The following is a 20,066-nucleotide window of genomic DNA, read 5'->3' on the forward strand; positions in this document are numbered from 1 at the left end:
CTCTGGTGGACAACTGGAGATGAGACTCATGAACTTTCCTGCCTGGGCTGGCTTCAAACCGTGAACCTCAGATCTGATCGTCCTGAGTAGCTAGAATTACAGGGGTGAGCCAACAACACTCAGCTGTGATCTACTATTTTGTATTTCATCCAAAAAACTTGATTAATTGGCTAAAAGAAATATTTAAATCAACATTTTATAACAAAACTGGATGAAATATTCCTGAAGTCTATTTATAGGAACCGTATGGAATACTAACTAGAGAAAGTGCAGAATTATTTGTACAGCGCAAGATGGGATAGAAAACATCATATACATGTTTGAAACAATTGCAACAGTCAAGTTTTTATTTCAATGGTAAGCAGGGTACCTTCCCTAAAAAAATAAGTATTTAATTATTTTAAATGACTTTCCTACACTACAAGCTTTCTAATGGATAGCAAAATGGTAACCAAGTTTAATGAAGTACACTTTTAGAACTCTGACATATTATATACTCATAAATAGAGCCTTTACATGTGGGCAAGCCCTACCAAACCCTCCTGATATGTGTGGCTTTGTTACTTTGTCAAAAATTCATGTTCACTCACTTCTAGATTTTGATGCAGTGCAGAATCTGGGTCCCTGGGAAACACTTACATGACCTTGCATAAGGGGAAGGCCGGATTCCTCAAGGTCTATGGAACTAGATAAAATCTTTCTTTGAAACAGAGTCAAAGTAGTCAATAATTTTGTATCAAGATCACAAATTCTCTTTAGCCAGACTAGTTTGCATCATATATAAGATATAGAAGTTCCAAGGTAGACATTTGCATCAGAAGTATGAAAATAACAGATTTATAGTATGCTCCATTTGGAGCATGCATTCTCAGTGGGGACAAAATGAGTCCCAGTGGGGTGGAAATTTGTTCTTGTGGGAGCTAAAAATAATCCCCAAACTTGGATATTGCAAAAGCTTAATGAATTTTGGTCCTGCCAAAGTCAGTACTCTCTGACAAGTTTTATCCCTTCAGATTTCATTTCTGTCATTAAATTAAATTTCTCCTTTAGGGGAATATGAAAATAAATTAAGAACACTGATTTGAGATAAAATAAAATCCAAAGTTTTCTACTATAATATTTGATTGCTCCAATTAAAATCAGTGCTTTCATTTAAACCCAAATATCTGTTTACACTTTGATATGCTTTCTGCCTTTCCTTGCTTCTTTCCTCGCCTCTGCATCATTCGCCAATGAGCCAGAAGCTGCTGACTGCCGTGAACATCTTTCCTCTGCTATTGATCTTGAAATATGACCACTTGCTGAGTGCTGAACCTCTGTTATCACAACAAAAGCAGGAGGTGCTATACACTGTCAAAACTCAAAGACCGGGTTGGGGCTAAGGTTGGCCACTGCCTATCTATACTGATCTTACCATGATGTTCAAATGTGCTAAAATAATGTCAAGAGAACGAGCAAAGAAAATATCTTCATTAGCAACACTTCACATTTCCTGCTCTCATGGTAAATAAATTAAGACTAGTTTGTTCATAATTCTAAGGTACATCTTCATACCTAGTCAAAATAAAATGCGATATCAGAAAACATTTTGCTCCTACTGCGTAACATCTTCTTGATCCAAATGTACGTATTTACAGAGAGTGGGCATAATGACTAAAAGATATTAACACCAGCCTTTTATTAATTACAGCCATTTAAGCCTTACTACTACCATACTTTTTTTAGGTCCAAGACTGAGATTTGAACTCGGTGCCGGTCTCTTTTGCTCATTGGTTAGTACTTTACCAAATAGGCCACACCTCCAACCCCACTACTTTCATTTTTGTAAGCTTCTGCCTTTGCAAAAAAAAAAAAAAAAAGCTTTATACAATAAGACATTGCCTTTTTTCCCTCAACAAATATATCCCTGTGGTTTGCATTGAAATTAGAAATTCCTTTAGAGTACAAACAAACAAACAAAAAAATCCAAACATAGGAATCTGGGGACAAATAGACGTCTCAAATTCATTATTTCATAACTTTTGATCTTAGTCAATTCAGTTGTAATATATGGACTGTGGTTTGGGGGCTTAAACTACCTGATAATCAATGCAAAGCACCAGTATGAGATGAAATCAGACAATATTCTTACAGCTAGGAGAGATCGCACTGAGGCCTTGACATTCTTGGTCACCTTACTCTCATTGCAAGTACCATTAAGGTGCATGAGATGGATAATTCTTGAATCCAATGTGGTACTATGGTAATGCCGGTAATATTTGTTGTTTATGTTTGCTAATAATATAGCACAACAACATTTACAACTTGGAACAAGTGAATATGTTTTCTTTTCCTTCAATTATCCATCAAAGAAAACTCATGTAGCTTATAGCATCCTACTACCTCCCATGTTAGAGGAAAAGGAGGTAAAGCAGAGATCATAGAGAGCAGAAGTGGGGCTGCTACTAGGATTAAATTCTTCTTACTGTAAATATAAAACAACATTTCAGAGGACTAAGCTTTTCAGAGAGTAGCAGACCCTGCAGCTTATGTGATAATCTTCCTCCAAAGACCTGAAAGCCCCTTTGCAACATCTATTAAAATAAACGAAAAAGGGCATTAGCATCATGTAAAGAGAAGGAACCACTGTTCTGGGGAAGTGCTGTGTTGTGTATACAATAGGTACAAAAGGCAAAATGACTTCATCTGCAGGTCTGCTCAGTGCCAGGAGCAGTAGCCTTCTATAGTATCTGTCACTCCTCAGAAAGGATTAGAAAAAAATGCTTTATTCCATTATTATTTAGTTTGCTACATTTCCTAAGAATTAGGGTTGATTTTAGCCAAAAGTGATCAATCCTAAAGCTTGCTTACTTATAAATTATGGAATATGGTCTTTGGCCACTTTTTAAAAATATAATTGAAAGAATTTATGTGCAACATTTTGCGAAGGGCAATGCTTAAGAAAGCCTAATTTATAACTTTCCCTGGAATACAGGGCAACATTTGAAAAAAAAAAGTTTTCCTTGAGATTCAGATAAATCTGAGAAAAAATGTGTATTTTGAGGATCAGCTTGATGTGCCAGAATGTCCATATGAGTTGGACATACAATCTACTGAAAAGAAAATTACAGTGCTAGAACCAGGGAAAAGTCAATTCTTTTTGACTCTATAACTCTGAAGGTATATAATACCCTCAATCAATAAAATTCTATGCAAGTTTTTTTCTTTCCTTGCACATCTATGAAAGAAAAGGTTAATATAATTTAAAATGTGTATGCACTAAATTGAAAATTTTAGCAGCTTCAGTAAGTACTTATATAGGGCACAAGTAAAGAAAGGTAAGAAAAAGAGCTTGGATGTTCAGACCTATATAATTTTAGGAAAATTCATGAGTACAGGGATAGCATCATCTTTTCTCTAGTAGTTTTTTTAAAGGAGTCCTGATTTTCTTTGTGAAGGAAGTACTAAAAATTATATATGGGACATTTTTGGTTTTTCTTCTAATTCTGGGAAGTATTGTTATCTACAACAATAATGCCAACACAAAAGGTGCCTATAAAAATAATACAATCGCCATGGACTAGAAGCTTAATTTTCTTGGTGTGGTATTAGTTATTTGTGCTAAATTCCCCAAATAGAAATTTCTGTTGTTGATGGAAAGTAATCTTCGGTATGTCCAGTATAATTATTCTGCATTTCACTAGATAGAAATGTGAATACATAGATTTAATCTAGAGGTGAATTGGAGAGGCCTTTGTGTTCACACTGGTATTTCTTCCTAAGCAATGCTCCACTTGTGGCCTTGATGGTAAAAGTAACTGCAAATGTCCTCATGGTATGTAATAACTTTTAGAAAAATCTGTAAGTTGTTAAGTAGATGTGGACTTTCTATGGAGGAGGAAATACAAAGTAAAGGATCCTTAAACGCAAGGACCTATTGTCTTCAATCATCATATCACGGCCCCATTGCCTGGGCTTCTGTAAGTCCAGTTCCTCTTATTTTCTTGTAGCTTCCTCCATTAAAAACAAGATCATTTGTCTACAAAGAGCTCCCTCATGTCATACTTTGCATAGATCACTGCTGCATTTTCCCTGCCTTCTTAGGTAATGACCCCACTTGCTCTTCTTTTTAAAGGTAGCTGTTGTCCCAAGTGTGATCCTTTACTAACATAAGGATAGGTAGAACACAAAAATTATCTGGATGCAAAGGAAAGTCAGACATCTGTAAAGGACTCAGAAAGGAACGAGTAAGGAACCAAAGTGGCCTCAGTGAGTTATTATAGGGGGAATTCTCTATTTTCACACAGAGACACACAGTCAGACACACAGACAGACACACATACACACATATGCATGTACATAACACACACACACGCACACGCACACGCACACACACACACACACACACACACACACACACACACACACACACACACACAGTAAACCTAAGGGAGACAGTCTCAGAAGGAAGTCTGTTTCAAACTGGCCAGGACAGAGGACTGAAGCCACCAGCCCTCCATACAGAAACATGAACAGAAACAGCATTTTATGACTTAACAGTGAAAGCATTCAAACATGCCGTTTTGGAACACAAGGTACTTTGAGGAGTTGACATTACTTCATAATTCATGTTCATTGTTCCTCTAAGTAAAATATGTGTCTCCCTTTAGTTGTTCTGCTAGGAATTGTACGTTAAAGCAAGAGGACATTTTTGATAATGCACATCTTAAGACTTTTCATTAAAGTACCAAATTTAAATTCTACCTTTTTGTGCACTCTGACATTTTTGTCTGGCATTTTCATTAATTTTGCGACATACATAAATGTAGCTGAAATGTTAACTGATCAATACTTTGTCTCTCTCATGTAGCACTAGCGCTCCATTCCCCAAGGACCACACAGCAGAACAGAAATTAAATGTGTAAAATATCAAATGTTAATGTTAAACACAGTGGCACTTACTGTATAACGACAGAAAAGGCTAAAACAATTCCAAATGGACAGATGGTACCACAAATTATCTACAATCACATTTAAAGATTAAAGTTTGTCCTGTAAAATAATTCTTTGACACACACTGAAGTGTGTCCTTTTACTGATAGCTCAGTTGTCCAATTATTTTTGTGCTCATTACAGTGAGAAATGACAGTACTGAAAAGAGAATGTACACTCCTTCCCCCCCTCCCATTTTGTACCCACTGACATCCACAAGAACACAAATGTCTGGTCAAGAGCCTGAGGAAAATTAGGTCCAATTTATGAGACATTTCCACATCTACAATAGATGATAACCAAGACAAGCAGAGCCTTCTGTACCATACACATCCAAGCTTGCTCTTAGGCAGAGAATATTCATAGCAAAATTAAACACTGACTTCATTCAAAAACAAAGCCTTTCCCAGAAACGCATTCACTTATTTTTCACTGTCCCTTTCTGACCAGTTTCAGCCTTTGCTGTCAGCAGCTGACTTTGAATCCTCATCTTCCTCACCTCCCCGCCCCCTCCCACCACTACCCCCAGCCAGGTAGAGCTTCCTGAAGTGGCGGCTGCTCTCACTTAGAATTTCTCCTCCTTTCATGTTCATTGACAGTGAGACAGAAAACAATTGTGGTTTTCTTTTTTTATCTGGGGGAAGAAAATTATAAAAGAAAACTAACATGTAATAGGAAAGAGGACCTTTAAACATGATGAAGTTTACTGATTTGGGCCTACAATCAAGCTATGTAATGATACAAGTCGTGTGTTCCACGAGGCAGCTGCATTTATGAAAAAGTGGGCCAAGTGGAACCAACATTATAATAATAGGCCCATGATCCATCAACAGGGCATGGTGGGAACAATATGTTTGTAACAATGGAGCGCTGCTCATACTATCCTAGTTCTTTTCAACAAACTGACCTCGTAAGGCTGTAGTTATGCAAGGAGATCTTTAAAAGATGCTCTTCTAAATACTGATCATCTTTAATTTTGTCAAGATGAACAAGAGTCATATAACAGGGATTTTTTTCTGAATTGTTATGATAGTAAAATAGGAAGATATATATATCCAAAAGACTCGTTTAGAAAAGAAATAATATCTACTGTGTTGCCTAGGGTGAGCTTCTTTTCTATGTATCAGTTTCTTCCTTTATATACAAATTGTTAGGGCTTTTAAATACATTAATGTATTTAATGGTTTTTAATGTGAAAACAGGTTCTTTATCATGTAATAGATGCTTAGTAACTACTACTTATTTACACATAAAATTTTGTGTAGCAGAGTTTTTAATCTGAGGTTAAAAATAGATGGTTGGCACAGGATTATCAAATAGTTTAAAATTCAAGTGGACTCGAGAGGCAAAATTGCTACAAAGTCTGGAGCATGTCTATGACGATATAACAATGCCCATACCAGAGCAAACTTGTATTTATCAGGTGTCACTGAAGAATAAGTTCTCCATACAGAAACAGCTTTCAGATGGGCAGTTGGTTCATTGGTAGGTCCACTGATTGAGAAGCACATTTTACTAGAAGCAGGTAGACTGGCAGCCTCTGTGCAGGCAGGAGAGGCTATAATATAGGATGAGAAAGGCATGGTTCTGTTCTCCTGGAACTCAGCTCAAGTCCAAATAAAGGTTCTATGATTATCATTTAATGCATCTTGCTTTTAAAAAAAATGGAACAGCTAAAATTCTTGCTGCTTCTTGGAAGTACTCTCAGTGTGTGTTCACAGTGTGGTCTGTGGCCTCTTCTTTGCTCTGGGTGTTGGCAGGTTTGGCCCTGTCTTCATTGTGTCTATTCTCCTTCTGTGCAAGCCTCTTGCATTCAGCTTATTTCGTAGGACTGAATCTGTTGCAAATTGGTCCCTAGCTAGAACAGATTATTATTACATTTTTTCCCTCTAGTGAAATCTGCTCCTTTCTAGTGAAAACACTCAAGTAATGTGTACATGTGACTAAGTTTTTCTTCAAACTATTATTTCTTCTTACATTGAGAAAGAAACTGTGAAAAGGGCGGCCATCTTGAATCCATTTTACCCAGGTGACCTCTAGAAGCTGGGAGAGGTTTGTAAGGCCTTATACAACATGCGGTTTTGTGCAGGGATTCAGAATGCATGTACCTGAACGAATGATATAATTATACACATCTCTCTATTTTCAAATTTTACAAACAGTTATAGAAAATGGCTTCAGAAGAAGTGAATAAAATGGCAGCATGACCTTTCTAGTAGAATTTTATTGCTGCTCTAAGGCCTCATAGAACCTGAAAGGAAGGATATAAAATAGACCTAGAAACTCAGCATCATTTTTTTTCTTATTAACATTGAAATACCTTCTCTATACTAGTGAAAAATCAGGCTACAGTTCATTCAACAGTATTCTGATACACGCATATTATGTGAAGCAGTCACTAAAGAAGTACTGAGAGAGGTTTTTATTTATTTTTTCTTCCTCTAAAACTTAATGATGACTACACTCACCTTTTTTTAAAGAAGAAAGCCTTTCTATGGGAAGCAGGCGGTCTAACTTTCTGGTAACTTACAACACAAAGGGACATACACATTCTTTGTTTGTGTGCTCAGATATTAATGAAAGTCCATTGCAAGGCCTCAGAGGACAGAACTCAAAGTACTAAACAGATAAGCATACATTCATTCGAATGGTAATACTGAAATGTTGGCTTGTTACTGTAATTAAGGTAGTACTTATAAGCCCTCATAACAAAATCATATTTTTTGTGTGTGCAACTGGCAACTGCCTAGGTACTTAAATTCTAACAGACATGAACATCATATAAAAGATCTTAAAAGAGAAGTCCACTTAAAATTCAAACCAAAATACTAAATAAGCAAAAATAATTGAGAGTAGAAAAATGCCAGATAAAGCTCAAAGGAAATTATCCTCTTGGATTTTTCTGGCTCTGTCAGTTGATCTCATCAGCAGTTTTTAAATAATCAAAGTAAAAGGTTACATGAAGAACACTGATAGAACTGTTTAAATCGATTGAATTCTCACTTGTGACTTTTAAAAAACTGGAGATCTCAGAAATAATAAAATATCTCTTAACTAGGTCATATCCACTTCCAATTGATTCACATATTAAAGTATTATCAACCAGAATTTTACTACCTATAATATTCATACTTTTGGCAGATACAAACTCCAAATTCTAGAATGAATCAAATCAAAGGGAGGCCGGCCCAGCCTATTACTATTATTATTTTTTCACACTGAGGACTTGTTCTTGGCTCTCCCATTGGAGTTTGAAATTATGCAACATGCAAAACTTTTACTTTTTAAGTGCCACAGAGAAAATTATACATTGGCTGTGATGTCTAGCATTTTGGAAATCTGAGGTGGGGGGGGTATATTCTTGGACTCAGACTTTAAACAATCCATCAGGTTTCTGCCCACAGCAAATCTGTCCAGTTAAGTCTTAAAATAAGAGTTTTTAAATGGCCACATCGACATAACTGTTACTATAGCCACAGAAACATGCAGCTCTGATTACTGAATTTAATGAATAACAATGTAAGTAATATAGTATGATCATACCACAAAAGCAGCAAGGCTCCTGGGGGGTGAATCCCAATCAAAGCAACTATTAATGTAGTATGCAGCATTTACGAGCACCATGACACAGCGTTTCATCCGGATAAAGTTTCTTAGTAGCAGCTATAAAGAAAAGGAAAACATTAGAATTGGCAAGATGAGAACACAATCAGATACACTGCAAAAATTCTTCAAGCTTATTGTCATTTAAAAGGGATTCCAAACATTGAAAAAAAAAAAGTTGCAAGGACATACCAAGCAATTTGGCTTACAAGTTAAAGAGAAAGAAGTATTTCTGGAGAAAGTGGAAAAAGCACTGACTCATATCATATAAGAGCAAGTTCTTAGCTAAATGTCTTTTTAAAAACAATGTTTCCCTGTTGGTTGGAATCCTTTGTCCATTTTTTTGCTACTTACAGATGATAGACCTTGATTAACTTTAAACTTCATTTTTTTTTTTTTGGTGTGTGACTTTAAAATGAATTAAATACTTTAATTCCAATATGAAGATGAGATGAATAGCCTGGAAATTTTTGATGTAGAATATTATGGAAAAAGCTGAAAAACCACAGTTTACTATAGAAAACAGGATATTAATTTTGGAGGATTTCTTCCTTTCTAACTATCATATTCTCTCCTCTCCTGTCACTTCTGTTTCTCACACACACTGTGTTTAACCTACATATATTCTCACTGTTTCCCATAATTTTAGAATTAGAGAGAAATTTATGGTGACCAAATGTTTTATAAAAATCTTTTTACTAAAAAAGTAAATGAGAATTGATATAAATTAAAAAAATTTTAGCATGACTTCAATAATTAAAAGAATAGCCTATGCACTTGGTAATGGTTACAATAATGACATACAGGAATGTTAACAGAATAATCATTTGTCTGCAGGTTATTGTTTTGCTACTCCAAATATACTTCAATGCTGATGTGGTATTTGAAAGAAGTATCTATGTAAAGCTTAATATGAGTTAATATGGTAAAGAGTATATAAGTGTCAAAATAGATGTAAAGTATGTGTATACCAGATTTAACAAGTGGCTAAAACTGAAATTCCATTTACACAAAGAATCTTCTTATATGTTTCATTCTTGGCCCCTATCACCTTCCTTCCAGAACACTTTTTTTTTTTATTATTTTTATCTGCAGTTGTGGAGAAACATAATCTGTATTTCCATTTAGCTACATAATTTGCATCTTTAAGCAGCTGAGATCCTATTGTTAGTGAATTTATTGAAGTGCAATTTAAAATGTTCTTAGATTTTAATAACACAGAAAACGGTCAAATATTTCAGAGTACAAATAAGTTTAGTAAACTTTATAGCCATAATAAATACTTTTTCTTTTAGCTCTGCTAATTGGACAGAATCTTAAAAAAAAAAAAGGCGGTGTAGTACTCTTTTTTGACATCAAACCAAATTTAAAATTATAATTGATAGATTCCAAGCTTACTTTAAATCTCCTTTATCATAGAAAAATCAGATTTCCTGCTTTTTTAGTGAAAATGTCAATGAAAGTTCACCTCTAAAAGATCATCATTAAAATCTAATTAACAGGAAGGCTTGCCTTAAAAGATGGAAATCCCCCCCCCCCCCCACTGGATTAGAGGAAAGATCTTTATTGGGGGCTCCATTTACACACACCTGCATCATACCTGTGGGTGGTCTGCACATATATTTGAAGCTCAGCTTTTAGCATTCTCATTTGCACACTCCATGACAATCAAATTGTATTTTATGTTAAAAAAAAAAAGACCACTCTTGCTAATGCAAGAGTACATATCCATTCCATCCATCACCTACACTATCCCCTTTCCTTTCTGAACACCCCCATCCAATTTATTACTTTGGTATTGTCCTTGTTTGAGATTTTCCAGAAAGGAGAAGAGTAAAGGAAAGAAAAGAGCCATTTTCAATTAGTAGGTGATCCCCAAATTTTCATCCTCATCCCCTCCCCTCCATACCTCCAACATTGATTTGAATTTACTTAGATGTTTTACAGATACAATCAGGCCTTCCCAGAGGGAGGAATCTTTCCTTGCTCTTTTTTTTTTTTTTTTTTTACCTGTTTAGAGAGTCTGTTTTCCTCTTCAATGTACTTCTGTTCTTTGGGTATTAATGTTCGTAAGCTGGCTTTCACCTATATATCAACATATGTGTCTGTTATGGATTTATATATTACAAAGGTTTACCAGTTTGTTTGTTTTTTTTTTTCACGCAGTTTCAATTTGCAATCATTTAGAAAGTTTCAAAGTCCTGGCTGCTGTGCTCATAAAATATAAATGTATACAGTTGCACACGCATGGGCTTCCTTCCCTCTCGGCAGGCAGGCAGGCAGGCAGGCAGGCAGGCAGGCAGGCAGCCGGCCGCTCGCTCGGCTCAGCTCAGCACAGCACAGCACAGAGTGGGGTGTGCCAGGCAGTGGCAGAAGCGCATTCTCCAGGAGACATCAAGGTTTAGAGAAAATGAGGAATGACAGAAATTCTCTACAAATCAGGAACAAAAGCTTTCATGAAACTGAACTCTTTAGCAGTACAAAAAAGCCAAAGTTAAGACTTACAGCATTAAAAATCACATCTATTTCAAGATAGATGACCCCCTTTGTTGGCCCTGTCAGCTGCTTGTTTTTCAAGACGTAGGCTTTCTGTTCACCATTTTGAATCTGCGGGAAAAGGACATGACAGCCGTCTGTCTCGCGGTCTCCACTGAATACACTCCCTCGGTGACCTTTGACCCCCAGCTGCTGAAACTGACAGAGAACCCAAAACAACTGTGGCAATTCTGACAAGTACCTGTTCATTACCAGGATCAAGTCTGTCAGGAAAAATTAACTATCATGGGATTCAACATGGCCGTGAATTGAGTATGTTAAAATTTTTAGTGTTCTTATTACAGACCTTGGGTGAGAAATGACAGACATGGAGCTGAAGGGTTTTTTTTATTATTATTATTATTATTTTTTAAACTTGAGCAAAAGCAACACCGAAGAGTGTATCAGGTGAATAAAACTTACAGACAGCAATGGTATGGCAACTTTGCCCAGAAAGTCAGCACTTCGATCCCGATCTTCATCATAAACTGTCACTTCAAGAACTGAATGGATATCTTTTATGTTGCTGTATAATCCACGTGTAAGGGGGAAAAAGAGATTTCATCAGTAGGAAACAGGACCGAGGATGTTTTGGACAATTTAGAAACCTCCTGCTGATTTTGCACTTTTATGTGTGTCATTTGTGTATAGCCCTATCTAGAATAGCTTAGTAGCTGACACAATTTCCCAGAATGCACTCTACTTGACTACACTGATGGTTCTATTACCTAAAACTTAGAAGACCACTGTCACTTCAAGTTATCATTTTTAAATGAAATGTAATTTCCCCTTTGGATGGACAAAGAATAAGCAAGTCAAAAACAAATAAGTAGTCCTAGTAATTTTAGATTATAACTTCTCATTATAACAATAAAGCATTATCTTCTCATAATCTTCAGATGAACCACCACCAGATTTGATATCAGAAAGAATCACAGTATATTTTGATATACTGTGATAGACAAATATCAGAAAGAATCAATAATAAAGGCCATTTTCTTTTTTTAAATAGCTTTGACCAAAACATCAACTTAGTTTTAGTTAGGCATATAGTAAAACTGTACAAATGCAGAAAAAAACAGAATAGAGAAAAATGTAACATTTATAGCTATTTTACCACCCTGGAATTGAGAAATCAAGTAATGTTCCATTATGTTCCAAAGACAACATATGAGAACAAACAACTGTGTGTGCACTTCATATTTTTGTTTCTGGAAAAGTAAATGCAAATTATTGACAGCATGTATTCTTTGATCAAATTGTTTACCAAGAAACATGAATAAGAGAAAACAAAACAAAAGAATATATTCATCACTGAAAACCCACAACCACATGTGAGAAGAGGCTTTATCAGGGCACAATCAATTAATGGCTTTTATAATAATCAAACCTATTCATTCAATTATGCATTCCAAAGAAAAACATTCTCTTCACCCTTCTTAGGAGTGCAAGTCTCCTACCCAGGCTTTCATCTCTTATAAAAATGTGGAATTCCTCAAAAATAAATTGGTCAGATAATTAAAGCTGATTAGATACTGGTTCTTAGGCAGAGACATTATAAGGAATTAATGAGGAATTTAGCAGTTTTCCACATACAAAAATAAAACTGTGTTAGAAAACTTTTAAGTACTTCTGTTTGGAGAGTTCTCCTTTGTTCAGAGTGCAATTCTAAAGCCCATTTTTTCGAAAAGTGAACTGAGGAGATACTAAGATGTAGCATCAGCAGCTTTTAAAGCAGCATGATTGAAAGATCTCCCAAATTTTTAAAACAAAAGAAAAATTAACTCAAAGGTTGTTTTGGTATCAAGGAAAATACTTAATATTCTTCCTGTGCTAAAATGAAACAAACCAAAACTAAAGCATCTGCTGGAGTCGAGACAGGATTGTTTGCTGATTTCAGGAATAGAACAAATAGAGCTTTGTCCTGCTTGGTGTCAATGCAATTGGGAAGAATTTCAATAGAAAGTATAAAAGGAAGAAGCAGTATGGAGAATCTGTTGATGGGAGCAAAACCCTTAGCCAAATCATAGAAAAAGCAGTTAAAAAGAAAATGTCTGTAAAAAAACAAAGAAAAAATGGTACACCCTCTCAAGCAGGTTTCGCACTCAGGAAGGTGGAAGGAAACTTGTGATAAAACAAGGTTATTATTAAAAGCAGGGCAGATGGGTTGAGTTGTGCAGATGAGTGATGAATAAACATATAGATCTTTATAGAAAATGTAATTTCATACCAATTCTAACATGAGCTCAAAAATCAAGGTAGTCTACTTACAATGTGAAGACTTTGTTCCACTCAGGATTGAGATTTTTGTAGACAGTGTGTGTTAGCAGTCTATCGTTGTTCAACTCTACTACACAAAATGGGTCACTTTTACCTACAAGTGATTTGGGGGAACACTGTTAGTATAAATAGCACCCCACCATTGCAGGGTACTGACCAACACCACATCTCTTTCCCACAAAAATTTATAGTAAATGAAATGTAACATTAAAATATTACAATAAAGTTAGATACAAATGGACAATGTTAGCAACTATTTATTATGATTTAAAGGAATTTCAAATCTGCAAAAAGTGAGAGACCAATATATCTGGAATTTCAATTTGTAAATTTTTAAACAAAAGTAATACCGTAACTAACAATTTTCAAAGAGAAAGCGACATATATACATCCCTAAATCAGTTTGTATAGATCTATAATGACCATTGGAAATGTTCACCTGCTTTAATCTTATGCACATATTTTTTCAGCTCACCTGATTTGCTAGTAATATGTTATGGGAATTGCTAAGCAAATTAAATTTGAGAATACTGATCTATTTCAGAATTACAACAGTTTAAATCTAAGGCCAAGTCACTTTATTTTGAGATATGTATGTAATCATAGCAAAGTAAACTAGACCCTCTGAGATTAAAAAAAATTTCTGTCATTTCAAACTTAACATCAGCAAACACTCTGAATTTCTGTCCACTGAAAGAGTTTGGAAATTATCTATTTATAGCACTTCTGCTCTGCCATGGTCAAATCTCATTCACTGAGCAACAATAATCCTTTGCGATATTCTCAATTTTTCTGTAATGTCATATCCTGTATTAAAAGAACCTATAAAGTCATAGGCTCTTTGGGGGCAGCATTAATGATATTAGTGCAGCATGTAATTTGTTTGATACCTTATACAAATGACAATGAAATCAATATTTAGACAAAGCTGTCCAGAGGTCATATCTTTCAAACTACAATATTGATTTAGACTACATAAGAGGTTAATGTGCATATTATTAACTTTAATGATAAAGAATAATTGTTTTAAATGCATTGTGAATTGTAGTCACAGTAGTTTACACTTGTGTGAAAGCTTAAATATCATTGCAGATTTTCAATTAAATTTTAATGGGAAGGAATTTATTAGCTACCAGTGACAGATAAGCCATGAATTCCTACATAGCAGTGTGTTTACTTTCCATATTGTAATTCTTAACATAAGCTGTACAAACTTTAACTCACCTTTAATTTATTAATTTTATATTAAATATTAAATATGAATGTGTTAGCTCAGTGTCATCACATACTGCTGCATAACTGTATAATTTAACAGGGTGACTTTCTTCACAATTTTGGGTCTTGGGAATCTTTTCCAATACAGAATAGAGAACTGGACATTTTCAAGGCTGGTAGAATTTTATTTCTGGCTTAAGATCTGTGTTATCTTTTCCCCCTTCTCAACTTTATTCATTCTTCTTGCCTTTGATCATCTTTACCAGCTATACTTCAACTCACTTCTACCATGGGAGATAGTTAAAAAACAAACAAACAACATTTAGTTTGAGAAAACATATTGTAGAACTGGAGCTATATCTTAATGGTAGAGCACTTGCCTAGCATGAGTCAAGTTCTGGATTCAAGTCTCTAGCCCAACAATAAAAAAATTATAATTTGCTTTCTTTTGCATAACCATACTTTATTTTCTTCCACAGAACCTTCTGTACCAGAAGAAAAAGGCAGAAAGAGCTCCTTTAGACGTACACTTAGGTGCATGTTTCTAGGAAAGATTTTTTTTGGATAACTGTCTCATATCTTTTTAATTGGGAAGCCACTTACACAAAAAAGTCAGTCCATAGATTCATACACCTATCACCTTTCTATTGATTGCCACAATGCTCTATGTTTTGGAGAGATAGCATTATGTTTTATTTATTTATTTATTTATTTATTTATTTATTTATTTATTTATTTATTTATTTATTTATTTATTTTTGCCAGTCCTGGACCTTGGACTCAGGGCCTGAGCACTGTCCCTGGCTTCTTTTTGCTCAAGGCTAGCACTCTGCCACTTGAGCCACTGCGCCACTTCAGGCCATTTTCTATATATGTGGTGCTGGGGAATGGAACCCAGGGCTTCATGTATACGAGACAAGTGCTTTTGCCACTAGGCCATATTCCCAGCCCCTATTTAGAATTTTTTTTAAAATCCCTGATCTCATGGAGTTTACAGGGAGGAAAAGATAATGAAAACTTTTTATAGTGTTTCAGGAAAAAAAAATAACAAAGGGAAAGATGATGGGGAATGGTGGTTTGTATATACAGTTTTCCAAAGAGATACAGAAAAGGTCTTGCTGAGAAAGTAACTATAGCCAAAGAAATGTAGGCAGTGAAAGGATGAACCTTGGGCTCCCAGAGGAACAGATGCTGCAAAGGCCAGTGAAGGAGCTGTTCTTAGTATTTCCACAAATACTCAGGAAGGCAGTGTAAATGAAGGAATGGTTTGGGGGTGGCAGTGTGGTAGGTGACAGAGAGCTACAAGAAAAATAGCAGTGAAAGTCCTTAGTTTTTACTTTTAGGTGAAAGGTAAAGCTTTGAGGGTATTTGAGTTGAGGGGCAACAAGATCTGATAGCTACTATTTGGAGACTGAGATAGAGATAGGGCAAGAAGAAGAACTAGAGCTATTGGATTTGGAATGTATTTTGAAGGTCTAAATAACAGGATTTACCGATGTCAATACTGAACAATAGAATATGCCCTGCTATCATTATCTGAAAAGGAAAATAATTCATTGAGCTTAGGCACTCCTTTTTTCCCTCTCCCTAGGAGAAAAGAAATATATCCAACAGGAACTTAGAATAGATACATTATAAAATCTGAAAAAGAGGAAAATTTAGGAAAGAAGAGAGAGAACAACTTTATGTTTAATTTTTATTCATCTTAAAATGTTATTTGTTACAGTATAAGCAATGGATATCAGGTCTTTAAACACTATGTTAATTTTCACTAATTTAGGAAGTATGCCTCACATCAACCACTGCATAAATGAGGGCAATTAAGAATTAATGGTGGGGCTGGGGATATGGCCTAGTGGCAAGAGAGCCTGCCTCATATACATGAGGCCCTGGGTTCGATTCCCCAGCACCACATATACAGAAAATGGCCGGAAGTGGCGCTGTGGCTCAAGTGGCAGAGTGCTAGCCTTGAGCAAAAGGAAGCCAGGGACAGTGCTCAGGCCCTGAGTCCAAGGCCCAGGACTGGCCAAAAAAAAAAAAAAAAAAAGAATTAATGGTGATTTCCAACCAAATAAATAAGGTATAATATCAAATTCTCTGAAATTAGCACTTAAAAACATACACTGCACTTTTGTTTGAAGAAGTGGCTACACAGAGTTAATGTACTTATCCCACTTGCCAAATAATGCTTTAAATGACTGGCTTTCAGTTGGTAAATTTTGTGGGCTTGATTAGCTGCCACTTAAACAAACCAAAATAATCAGAGAAATACTAGTGATGGACTAGCTATTAATTATCTCTTAATTATTCATTCCTTTCATTCTTTATCATTCTACTTAGATGGAGATATGCTGCTGCTAATTGTACCTGAACTGGGTTGGCCACAGGATGGATTATAATGTACAAATCTCCAGAGGGTGATACACAGTGGTCCCTGTCATGTTTTTATTCAGTGCCATCATATAGCTAGAGTGCAATAATTGAAGGAAGCTTCCAGGGTTGAAGTACATTTTCTTTCTGATAATTTTTGTCTGTTAAAAGAACTTAAATGCATGAGAACATAAATTACAAAAGTCTTCGCCCACTCCTTTTTTTTTTCATTTTTTTATTTTTTGGTGCTTGCTTTCCTGGGGCTTGAGTGCAGGGACAGGGCACTCTCCCTTAGCTTTTTCACTCAAGGCTGGCCTTTTACCACTTGAGCCACAGCTCCAGCTCTGGCTTTTTGGTGGCTAATTGGACATAAGAGTCTCATGAACTTTCCTGCTGGGGCTGGGTTTGAACCTAAATCTTCAAATCTCAGCCTACTGAGTAGCTAGGATTACAGGCCTGAGTCTTCACTAACAAGCAGATTATACAATCCTTTATCTTCCTTTCATTTACTTTTAAAACCAAAGCAAACCTTTAAGTACCAACAAGCTTTTTTTTTTTTCTTCCTTAACCCTCATCACTTTGGCTAAAAAATGTCCCATCTCTCCATAGCATGGCAAGAAACTAGAGAGTTTGGTTTGGATGGAAGACAGAAATTACAGCAGTGCTTCAAGGCGAGTGCAGTAACTTTAATGGCAAAGACAGCTAGATGAGAATTTCAGCCATCTTTGAGAACATGGAAATTTTGCATGTTGGCAATTTCCTAGAGAGAAATAGGAATGCCTTTTGACGCATTCATTACTTATTGAGTGCTGCTCTGCTCACCCCAGAATTATATGTATGATTAAGACATAGTTGAGCTCTCAAGGACTGCACAATTTAGTAGGCATGATAGACATGTAAATACACAATTACGATGCAGCGTTTTAAGTGCTGTATTAAAGGCAAGTGCAGAGTGCAAAGGGAGCAATGAGAAGGAAGCCCATCATTCTCTAACTCTCAGACAGGAAAGAGAAAAGGAAGTAGAGACTATTTCTCAGTGGAGGTGATCCCTCATGATGTGTGATGATTGTACATCTCTACCCACCAGCATTTTGAAAAGTGAAGAACCACATACAGAAGTGGACTTTAATATAATCGCTGTAATCGCCCTTAAAGTTATTATGTTAAAATGGGAGCATCTATCTATAATCTAGTTAAACATTAAAGGCTATTTCTTCTTCTATAATTTTTTCAAATAGGAAATAAATTTCGCAAAGGAATCAACAATAGGGAGTCTTTTACTCTACATTATGAAACTAAATCTATAACTAATTTTAAAGCATATGATCTACTACTGCAATTCTTCTTTTGGTAAAAACTCATTCCTCCAACAAAAGAACAAGCATTAGGATTGACACCAATGGGTATCTTTCCTGACAATCTTCAAAACAGAACTAAAGATTCACTGGGGGTGTGCTGACTAGCTAATTCTCACTCTTAGCCCTTGCTATTTCTGGTCATGACATTGACATATTGATAAAGAAGTGTGGAAAGTCTGCTCCATCCATCCTTTGATTACTTGCTACCTGTTTTCATGGCCCATCTTGCCCAATTTAAGCTCTTAGGTTTAATTTCCTCAGTTGCCACAGTTAGAAATGGCTATCTTTTTATATTTCATATTAAAGAATATAATCAAAGTTGCCACCTGTCATTTCCACAAACTGCAAATTTCAGTCATGACAGATAATGTTGCTCAAGCTGAGGGAATTCCAAAGGGCACACTGGGGACAAAAAGCAATTTATGTGGAAAATGTCCAGTATTCCTCTTAACACTGGTGACAGGGTTTGACCTAAGGTTTTCTTGTCAACTTATCTAAATATATTTTAAACATCTAACCAGTAGAATTACACTAACTAATGGTCCTCACTAGGTCCCTGTTGGATGTGATTGTGGGGTAGAATAATAATAATCGGGGGCTGGGGATATGGCCTAGTGGCAAGAGTGCCTACCTCATATACATGAGGCCCTGGGTTCGATTCCCCAGCACCACATATACAGAAAATGGCCAGAAGTGGCATTGTGGCTCAAGTGGCAGAGTGCTAGCCTTGAGCAAAAAGAAGCCAGGGACAGTGCTCAGGCCATGAGTCCAAGCCTCAGGACTGGCCAAAAAAAAATAATAATAATAATAATCGGGCTTCTTTTTCCTACGTCATGAGACATGTTTCATTGTGGAGTAGTTAATACCCTAGTTTCATGGCTCTCAACCCAGTAGACTTTTTCTTTCATAGTCAAGATTTTGTAATGCCCTCCTTACTACCTTGAAAGAAAGAAAAACGGGCATATACATGATTTCAAAACCTGATGTAATACCTGAATTCTATTATGAAGGATAACTGAAAGTTTCTTTGCAATAAAATCATATATTCATTTATTAAACAAACATTTATTCACTGCCTATTATGTGAAAGGGCTATATGAGCAGGACATATAAAAGTTTCTACGGATAGTGATTTACTTAGAGAAGGAAGGAGAGAGGATAATAAATTTTGAACATACCCAATTATTTTAAAATTGTATGATATACTAGTGAGGAATACATGTTAATAGAAAACCAAAACAAAAAAAATTGAACAGGATAAGGAATTTGAAGGACAAAGGGGAACATCATAGTTTGTATATTAGTTAGGCAGCTACAAAAGGCCTCATTGTGAAAATGAGATCTAGGAAAACAAGTGAAGGAAGTTAACTCAGAGATGAAGAGGATATCTCGGGAAAATTAACCCAGAGAGCACAAATTGTTAGACCAAAAGCCTGGTGAGCATGGTAACTATGATACTGAGACACAGTAAGCAATGGGGAGATTGCTATCAGAAAAGTAATGGGAACCAGATCATCAGGTACCTAGGATGCCAGTATAAACTATGATGGACCTAAAGCTTGAATAAATAATATGCATTTCAGGATGGAACATAAAGTAGATTTTTAAAATAATCAATGTCTATACATAGTTTTTATTACATAAGACTAATGCTTTGTATAACATTTTACACCACTAACTTTTAGGAACCAAAAACTAATTGTGTTTCCCAGTCATCGTGGCAACTAATATGCC

At 35.7% G+C, this 20,066-nt stretch overlaps 1 protein-coding gene across 11 annotated transcripts in view; it reads right to left on the reverse strand.

The window, feature by feature from the left end:
- Mctp1 (multiple C2 and transmembrane domain containing 1) overlaps positions 1–20,066 on the reverse strand; it is a 346,766-nt gene that overhangs the window by 141,160 nt on the left and 185,540 nt on the right. For all 11 annotated transcript variants that reach the window (XM_048331271.1, XM_048331270.1, XM_048331275.1 and 8 more), the window contains 5 exons: positions 13,381–13,483; positions 11,533–11,635; positions 11,080–11,181; positions 10,585–10,659; positions 8,515–8,634 (listed from right to left, as the gene is read on the reverse strand). In XM_048331271.1, the coding sequence (XP_048187228.1) occupies positions 8,515–8,634; positions 10,585–10,659; positions 11,080–11,181; positions 11,533–11,635; positions 13,381–13,483 (503 nt within the window). The remainder of the gene's footprint in view (positions 1–8,514; positions 8,635–10,584; positions 10,660–11,079; positions 11,182–11,532; positions 11,636–13,380; positions 13,484–20,066) is intronic.

Source organism: Perognathus longimembris, chromosome 22, assembly GCF_023159225.1.
Source record: "Perognathus longimembris pacificus isolate PPM17 chromosome 22, ASM2315922v1, whole genome shotgun sequence".
Lineage (NCBI taxonomy): Eukaryota > Metazoa > Chordata > Mammalia > Rodentia > Heteromyidae > Perognathus > Perognathus longimembris.